The sequence below is a fragment of the Gymnoscopelus microlampas genome (genome assembly GCF_963454915.1).
Source record: "Gymnoscopelus microlampas genome assembly, chromosome: 3".
NCBI lineage: Eukaryota > Metazoa > Chordata > Actinopteri > Myctophiformes > Myctophidae > Gymnoscopelus > Gymnoscopelus microlampas.
The window spans coordinates 31,730,949-31,740,258 of NC_139940.1; the positions used below are offsets into that span (position 1 = coordinate 31,730,949).

Here is a 9,310-nt window from a genome sequence, read left to right on the forward strand (position 1 = left end):
TAGCTAGGAGGCTCGTTCTCGGGGCTATATTTGCAACAAAGACGTTCGTAATATATGGGAATAATAGCCTACTTAATATAATTCGATCTAGTTGGGCTTATTTAACAGTAGCCTATACACTGCCTTGGAATATGGGAACAAAATATACAGTGAAATAAATTATTAAAAATAAACTATTTAGGATTATATATATATATATATATATATATATATATATATATATATATATATATATATATATCGTGCGCGCACTCACACACACACACACACACACACACACACACACACACACACACACACACACACACACACACACACACACACTTATCTTCTTTTCCGAAATTGCTTAATTAGATGTGGCCTAAGCCCACCGTCATAATCAAGCCAGATGAAAAGCAGTGGAAAGCCTGTCCGATTAGGGCCCATCACACAGCCCATTGGAGCTGGCAGATGCTTAGATAGACTTTTATGGATTGCTCAATGAATGCCGCGCCGTAATGAAGCAGGCAGGGTCGAGCCATTCTGGACCAGGCTAAGAAGCTCCGGGGAAAGGCCCCGCTGGGAGCCGGTAATGCCCGATGCGTCTCTCTCGGCCGTATTAATCACACTGAAAAATAAATGTGCAGGGGGGGGGGCGAAGGGAGGAGGGGGGGGTGTCGGGTGTGTGTGTGTGTGTGTGTGTGTGTGTGTGTGTGTGTGTGTGTGTGTGTGTGTGTGTGTGTGTGTGTGTGTGTGTGTGTGTGTGTGTGTGTGTGTGTGTGTGTGTGTGTGTGTGTGCGCGTGCGTGCGTGAGTGCGTGCGTGCGTGCGTGCGTGCGTGCGTGCGTGTGTGTGTGAGAGAGAGAGAGAGAGGGGAGGAAAAAATGAAATAAGTATGTCGTTTATCGCAATCAAGGTCGTGAATAGGGGGCCCGGGATATTCCCTGACCGGAGCTATATAGACTCAAACAAGGGGGGAGAAAAAAAGAAAATGACCCATGAACATGTAGGAGAAACCTATTGTGACACAATGTGTATAGCAGTGGTTCTCAACATTTTCAGGCCGTGACCCCCCCCCCCCCCCCCAAAATAATCATATTTTAACTGGGGACCCCCCCAGATAAATATCTGAAAATAGCAGATCTACAAGTTCACAACCCCTTGCAACGCCAGGCGCTGTGAGCTTGTAGATCGGCTCTTTTCAAATGTTTTGCCTCTTTCTTATATTATTTGACAATTTGGCCAGTGTTTGACCAAATTGTAGGCATTAATAAGGTCTTAAAAGTCCTTAAATTGTCACTTCACTGTCATCTGGGGACCCCCCCTGGGGGTCCTGTCCCACAGGTTGAGAACCACCACCGGTGTACAATAGGCTATAGCTATAGTCTGTAAAAACCCATATATTTAGAACCTTTGAAAAATAAAGATCAATTATGTATGCGTGAAGTCAAGGCATTTAGGCTTACAGAATAAACTTGAGACCAACGTGAGGCCTGACTGTATGTTAATGAATAAACGAGTCTCTCAAGGTTGATGTATAATTGGGAAAACAGTTTAATATTTTCTCCTTTGAATAATGGATAGCACTACCTCGCCAGTACATACTTATACTAGGCGTGTTTTGTATTTACAATCAGAGATATAAATTAGTAAAAGTACTCCTGTTAACAAGATTGTGTAGCTTTTTTTCCCAAACGCGTCTCAAATAAAAACGTCCATAATGTATTTACAAAACAATCAAAACAATGTTCAGTTTACCATTTTTTGCAATACAACTTGCATAAATTATAGGCATCATTTCGCCATCATTTAAAAAAATAAATATCAAATGTAGGCTATTCCACTTTGAAGTCCTCAAGTTCACTTCAGTTCAGTCCCGTTCGGCTTTGCGTCACACACAACAACACCCTCTTTACAAATACGGTTTCACATATAAAGGCCAAATTATGTTTTCACACTTAAATATAGGCTAAAACAAATACCGTGGCAAAGAAGCAAACTATAGGAACCTGAGAAATAACATGTTGTCCAAAAATCACATAAATTGGGAGATCTTTATCAAACCAGTATGTTGCTTTTCCATCACATTTCATTCAACCGAAAATTCAAATTATTCAATAATATATTAGCCTCACACACAAACACCTGTGCTGTTATTCTCCGAGGAACTGAATGCGCAAGTATAGCAGCTTTTATACCGACTAGATATGGTGGCACTAGATCCAGTTTAAGAGTAAAGGTTATGGGGGTTCAAACGGAAGCAGAGGTGGTCCCCCTTGCACGCTTTAGTCAAAGCAATTGTGACACCTACCTGTAGGCCAAGGAAATAAAGATCACCAACCACCCCCATGAACGCTGAAAAGATTGGCTGGCTGGTTAACTTATATCTAAAGTAGGCCTATAGACCCACTATATCAGTGGTTCTCAACCTTTTCAGGCCGCTATACCCCCCAAAATAATATTTCCTTACAAGCAGTTCCACAGATAAATATTAAAATATTAAATATAGCAAATATTAAAATAACAGATCTATAAACTCAGGGCATTGTGAGCTTGTAGATCAGCTATTTTCATAATTTTTGCCTCATATATTATTTGACAATTTGGCCATTGTTTGACCAGTTTTTATAGTATAATTTGTTGATTACTTTTTATTTACTTTCTTTCTTTTTTGTAGGTATTAAAAAGGTCTTAAAAGTCCTTAAATTGTCACTTCACTGTCATCTGGGGACCCCCACCCCCCACAATCATGCGGGGACCCCCCTGCGGGTCCCTACTCACAGGTTGAGAACCACTGCACTATACTATTAAGTGCTTGATTTCCAACGAGAGCCTCAATGCTGGTATTAAAACAACAACTGTATCCAACAGTATGTGCATAGGCTCAGAGTATGCACAAAGAATGTGTAACCATACATATCCAATGACCGAAGTGACGTTTTAGAAGAAGGCAGCCTAAAGTTGAAAAGTTCACACATACATAGCTGCACAGAGCAAAGCAGGCCTTAATGATGTTGGTTTCTATATGTAATTATAAATAAATTACCCTGGGCTGAACGATCAGATTTTGGGCCTACTGTCTCTGCATGCACTCAGAAACATCAGAGATGGCGTTCAAAATAGAATCACTAGCTACTTATAGATATGGCAACATTTATCTCCTTATTGCACTCGTGGGCTGCCACTGTGTGTGTGTGTGTGTGTGTGTGTGTGTGTGTGTGTGTGTGTGTGTGTGTGTGTGTGTGTGTGTGTGTGTGTGTGTGTGTGTGTGTGTGTGTGTGTGTGTGTGTGTGTGTGTGTGTGTGTGTGTGTGTGTGTGTGTGTGTGTGTGAGAGAGAGAGAGAGAGAGAGAGATTGAGCGCGCGTGCGCGTAAGTGCGCGCGCGCGTGCTTATGATGGGGTCAATTTGGAACCTGTACTGCATATGAATATTTAGTGGTATATTGTTAGATGTAGACAGTCTTGCGCAGTCGTTTACATTTTGGCTTTTCTTATAAAGCCACCTAATACAAGCCACCTGCAACTTAAAACTGCTGCCTGCCACTATTTAACGATTCAATGTGGTTTTAGTGAAACCGAGATAAACGCAACTCAAATATAAATTGATTATTCCAGGGAAAAAAGGGTGAAAAAAACTAATTGCACAGAAACAAATTCCCTATATTGATTTGCTGCATTGACGTAGCCTTGGATCAAGATACGAAAGTAAAAGTCAGACTCGATAAAATACACCTATGATAGTCTTGATCCAAGAGGCTATAGCATTGACGGTTGCTCAGTCAGGTCGGTGGTGGTGGTAGCACAATTACGTACCTTTCTTTGACTCTAAATTTGCGGGTCTGAAATGCTGCTGCTGCTCAACAACAATGTGGTTTGGGTTTGACTTAACGAGGGCAGCAGCAGAGTCAGAGTGTAGTTTGTGCTGCTCCAGGGCCGACGGGCTGCAGCTGAGCCCCTCGTTGGCTGCAGCGGCCGCGGCCGCCGCAGCGGCAGCAGCGTGAGCGGCGGCGGCAGCGACGCTCATTCCCGACGAATTGTACCGCAGAATCCCTTGGCCCTGCAGCGGGCTGAAGTTGCCATAGTTCGTGTAGTTGCTATAAAACGGAGAGGTGTAATAAATAGGTCTTCCCAGGATGGAGGGGGCGGGGTAGACGGCGCTGGACGTGGTCGATGGCGTGGGGGAAGCGAGTAGGCCAACGTTAGGGGGGCAGCCCGGCTGCCCGGGTTGATGATGCTGTGGATGATGATGATGATGCTGTTGCTTTTGGTCCGAGGTAGCGATCTCCGCCAGCGACCACAATTTGGGTTTGACTGTCGGGTTCTGGGGCACACCTGAAGAAGACGTGATTCTGTTGTCGAGGCATGGCGAAGACGACTTGTTGTTGTTACTGTTACTGCCGCTGAGGTTCCGGGCCAAATCCTCGTTGCGCTGGTTAAGGAGCTGCTGGTGGAGATGATGGTGGTGGTGGTGCAGGTGGTGGTGATGGCTGAGGAGCGACGCTTCCACTCCTGTCAGGGGCGATGATGACGTGACGGCTTTGGGGGAGAGCTGTCCGCGCTGATCGTCGCTCTCCAGGTCGTGGTCGTCGTCGTCGCATTTGTCCCTGGCGTGATCGGAGCCCAGGTCCCCCACACGGCAGCTCACTTTCTCCCCGTCCGACTCTGCAGAGCAGGAGTGGTCCGTCAGAGTGTCGACGTGCAAGCTGATACCTTCAGGGGAGGAAAACACAGAGATGATAAATAATAAGATATATGAATCCTAATTTCGATGATAATAATTTTAGAGCTATATGTGTGAAATGTGTTTTGTATGCAGTAATAGGCTAAATGCATCTATAACAGTTATGCATAGCCTATTATTATTATTATTGTTGTTGTTGTTGTTGTTGTTGTTATTATTATTATTATTATTATTTTATTATAGGCTAGCTATAACAACAGGCTATTTAGAAAATGGCCAAAATAAAATAAACAAACTACTAATAGTATGAATAAGATATAAGCCTATAACCAGAGCCAGACCTAAATAATTATTTCAGGCCCTCATGTTGTCAAAAGTATTTAAAATAACACTCATGTATTTGTAGGCCTACTAGAACCACTGGCATGTTAAGCCATCAATGATACTAATCTAAACACAAGCCCTAATTATAACATCACTATGACATGGTAACAATAACACTTGTCCTTTTCCATAATACCACATAAATGTCATCAGGAGAATATCCGCCATAATAATAATAATAGCCCAATTGCATTGAGACCACTCCTGGTGATTGCTATATTATATGTGTCTCCATCGCCAGTGGCCGGCCATTAATCACGTTGAAGGAGCGGTAAATAAAAAGCGCTGGGCATTTATCCCCCGACCCCTTGCATTGTTAAACGGATCATTGAGCTCCGTCACTGGGGGATCATACCCATACCCACCTTCATCCTCCGCCGAAGCCTCACTGTTGTCCAGGTTCTTCTCCGACCGCTCCTCCGCCTCCTTCCTCCTCTCCCCACCGACGGGGTCCCCGTCCTCCTCGTCCTCGTCCTCGCTCTTGTTCCGCGGCGCCCACGTCATCTTGTTCTCCTTCTTGAGCCTCCGCCTGGCGTTGGCGAACCAGGTGGAGACCTGCGTCAGGGTCATCTTGGTGATGATGGCCAACATGATCTTCTCCCCTTTGGTGGGGTACGGGTTCTTCCGGTGCTCCTGCAGCCAGGCCTTCAGGGTGGCCGTCGCGTCCCTGGTGGCGTTTTTGCGGTACGCCGGGTCGTTGAGCTGGTACGGATACCCGGGGCTGCCGTACGGGTGATAGCTCAATGCCCCGGCCATGCTGGTCGCGTGCGCGTCATAGGGAGAGCTCTGAGGGGGTGTGGGGGAGGGGGGGTCAATTATAATGTTCTTATTTTGATCATCATAAGACCCAATTACTGAATGTCAGTCTCCAGGTTTTCTTCAGAATAATGTGGCTATGACGCTGATTTACTATGACACTATAATAGTCCACGAGGACAGTGGTTCTCTAAACTTTTTATTTTCAACTCTGAGAAGTGCACAAATGGAACCAAATTTGGTTCCATTTGTGCACAGTCCTGTGTTACAGTCCTGTAAAGGTAATTTAAGGCTATATAGCTCTTCATGTGTTTCTGGTAATATATTGTCCTGTCATTTGCATGTCCATGGCAAAACAAAAAAAATACAATTTTGACAAAAATGTCCACCACAAGCCAGCATGGCAATGACCCCTGGTCAAAACTATGAATCTATGAATAATAAAGTAAACATCAGTAGCCCAATCAGTAAACAAATAACAGCAGGCCTGCATGTTTTGATTTTTGTTTTGGTAATTAATGGTTGCCAATATAGTTGTCGCTGAACTTGACAGTAATTGGAAGGTGATATAACACCCCGTGCGTAAAAGTATAGGCCGCAGTTGTTAACTAATATAGGCTAGTTAACTGTTTGGATCATTGGTACATTTTATAACTCAAATTATGGTAAGCTACCAGATCCACAATAAAATGGAACATTTCAATTATCTCTAAACATCTTTTATAGCTTCCTCGTGTTCTTTTCGGCGTGTGTTTTTTGTTTTGTTGTGGCCGCCCTGATTTGTTAACATCATCTCTTAGCAGCATTACAAATCCCATTAGCAAATCACTTGGTGTGTACCTTTCCCTAAAACGCTTGAAGTGCCCATGACATTAGCATTTGCGATCCATCTTTTCATGTTCAAATTGCGTTTATTCTTCTCAAAAAATAAATTCAAGGCCCTCGTCCCCTGGTGCTTTACAGAAAGAAAAAAACAATACAATGTCCAGTATTTCCCATGATGACACAAACATGCAACGACAGCTCAGTGGCCACAGATCCTAATATAATTGCAGCTCAAAGTGAGGAACTACGTCGACATAATTAGCAAGAGTTGTTACTCATTGCAACATTTTTTTAAAAGAAGTCTTAATAAAGACAAATTAGCTGTTTGGTGATTGTCACAAAATAAGATTTATGATACATTTAGCCAATAAAAAAGTTCTTCATATAGGCCTACTTATCATAGGCCTACTATCCATAAACTATTAACTAGCTATTACTAAATGATATCCAACTGCAGGCTATACACGTTCGGGCACTTTATCTGCACTAGAAGGCGGGTTAACATTTTACGCAATTAATCTTGCTTCTTTTTTCTGGTGAATTCCCTTTAAAAAAAAGAAGCAAAATGCAATTCTGCTATTTCTGACATTTGTTTATAATTCACATGACAAGTAAAATAAGTGAATATTTTTTACCATGTAAGATGGGAATCCCGTGGTCGGATCTGTGGAGTATGGCAATGGACTTGAGAACCCTGCACCCGCCGCCGACGCGGAGAAAGCAGCCGATCCGGGGTAAGGGCTGAAGGCTGAGCCCGAGGAGGAGGACCTCGCCACCAGGTCCTCGTTCCTCGGGGCGGCCAGGGCTGAAGCCCCGTAAGCCGCCGGACACGAATACAGAGCCAGAGAGCCCGGCGGCTGGTAGAGGTAACCCTGAGGATAGGACATTGGTGAGTCAGTCGTTGCGGTCTATGTCGCCGATTCCAAAAAGGAAAAAAAGCGCAAAGGCGGCGAACAGCAACACAAAAGAAAGGTTCAGCTCAATAATCAGCTGTGTAAACAATCATCAGACAATGTAAATAAATAAAAAAAAAGAATCCTCCCTCCACAACCCCTAACCGAGGGAAAAAAACCGGCCCCGAAAGATCAGTTAAAGTGCCCACATAGAGGCATAATGTGGCATGCGTCTTGATCCCCTAGCGTCCGATGTTTTTAGTACGCACAACTATGAAGTGAGGAGTTGGAAGGAATAGAAGGAGCCAGTGGAGTTTGTATTGGGAAACAGGAGCTGTCACTCCGGCTCATCTGAATATTCCATCTCCGCCCCCTTGTGCCTCTGAAATGGAGCCACAGAACAAAACCAAACACTACGAGAGTAAAGGAGGAGAGGAGAGCAGAGAGAGAGAGAGAGAGAGAGAGAGAAACAGAGCGAGAGAGAGAGGAGAAATGCCTATATACTACTTTTCACTTCTTTTACAGTAAGAACAGTCCTTGCTATATGCTATTGCCGGATACAGGGATACAGGATAGGTGGGCACTAGGGACATCTGGGCACCTCGATGTAAAATTGGCTATTTTGTCCAAAATGTACAAAAATATATACATATTTGAAAAATGTTCTTAAGTAGTAAAGTATACATGATATGAACATGCACGGCACATCGTTATAGACATATTAGACTTAAATTTATCCTTCAACTTCTTCGAAAATGACTGGATATACAGGTTTTGTAGCTATTTGTAGCAATTGTAGAAATATTAGACCTTATAATTGTCGAATGTTCTAATCATGTTTACTTTACTTAAAACATTTTCCAAATATTTTATTTTTGAACATTTTGGACAAAATAGCAAATTTTACATGGAGGTGCCCAGATATCCCTATAGTGCCCACCTATCCTGTTACCCTATTGCCTATTTCTTTGCTACTTTTACTTTTTTTACTCTTCCTCGTCACAACTCAAGGGTTTATTGTGTGTTGGTGCATACACAGCGTCAATGTAATTACATCTATTGCAGCCAGAATGTGAAAACTAGACAAAATATTCTAAGGCAGTGGTTCCCAAACAGTGGGTCGGGACCCATTTGTGGGTCGCGGGTCCATTTTTATGGGTCGCGAGTAAATATCAGGTTTTTGTTTTGTTTTGTTGTTTTCATTTCCTACAATAAAAATAATACATTCAAAAGAGTAATCTAAAAAAAGAGTAAAATCTAAAATGTTCACAGATAACAAGAATTTCAAACATTTTTCAAAAGAACTTCATATATGAAAAAAAAAAAGTGAAAATAGCTGATGTACAAGCTCACAACATGATGCATTGTGAGCTTGTAGATCTGTTATTTTCACTAGTTTGGGTCATAATGCCAGGGAGACATTACATTTCTCTTTTGGGTCTTGAGCTATAAAGTTTGTAAACCACTGTTCTCTAAGGTAACACGCTATAATACTGTCATAGTTCTCCTTCCTTCCTTGTTGTGCACCTGCACTTGATAACAGTTGATCATAATGTCAAGAAGCAGACAAGCAATGAAAAGCAGCCGGGAAATCCAGTTCAGGGGAAACGCACGTGCACGTGCACGAATGTAAAGCATGCACCCCACACACGTGTGTCTCTGTGCGCGCGCTCTCCACGCAGTGCACACAGCGGCCTGCGGGAGGCGTAACTCACTCCTTAATTTCTTCCACCACTTTGTAGTGGCTCATGTGAAACAGGGTGTACTGCAGTGGTTCTTCAAACAAACCTTTA

The 9,310-nt window shown here is 43.1% G+C and overlaps 1 protein-coding gene across 1 annotated transcript; it reads right to left on the reverse strand.

Annotated features, from left to right (window-relative positions):
- Positions 1-1,548: 1,548 nt before the first annotated feature.
- Positions 1,549-7,763, reverse strand: irx2a (iroquois homeobox 2a). Its single transcript, XM_084052495.1, has 3 exons — positions 7,260-7,763; positions 5,409-5,829; positions 1,549-4,688 (listed from the first exon to the last, which is right to left on the reverse strand). The coding sequence occupies exons 1-3, from the start codon at positions 7,509-7,511 to the stop codon at positions 3,784-3,786; spliced, it is 1,578 nt and encodes a 525-aa protein (XP_083908621.1). The 5' UTR covers positions 7,512-7,763; the 3' UTR covers positions 1,549-3,783.
- Between the last annotated feature and the right edge of the window lie 1,547 nt (positions 7,764-9,310).

Bases quoted from the DNA above. Each gene is read 5' to 3' on its own strand.
- irx2a (XM_084052495.1), bottom strand. From the start codon at position 7,511: ATGTCCTATCCTCAGGGTTACCTCTACCAGCCGCCGGGCTCTCTGGCT. The intron at 5,830-7,259 runs GTAAAAAATATT...ACACCCCCTCAG, and splicing joins CGGGATTCCCATCTTACATG to AGCTCTCCCTATGACGCGCA. The intron at 4,689-5,408 runs GTGGGTATGGGT...CCTCCCCTGAAG, and splicing joins GGCTTCGGCGGAGGATGAAG to GTATCAGCTTGCACGTCGAC.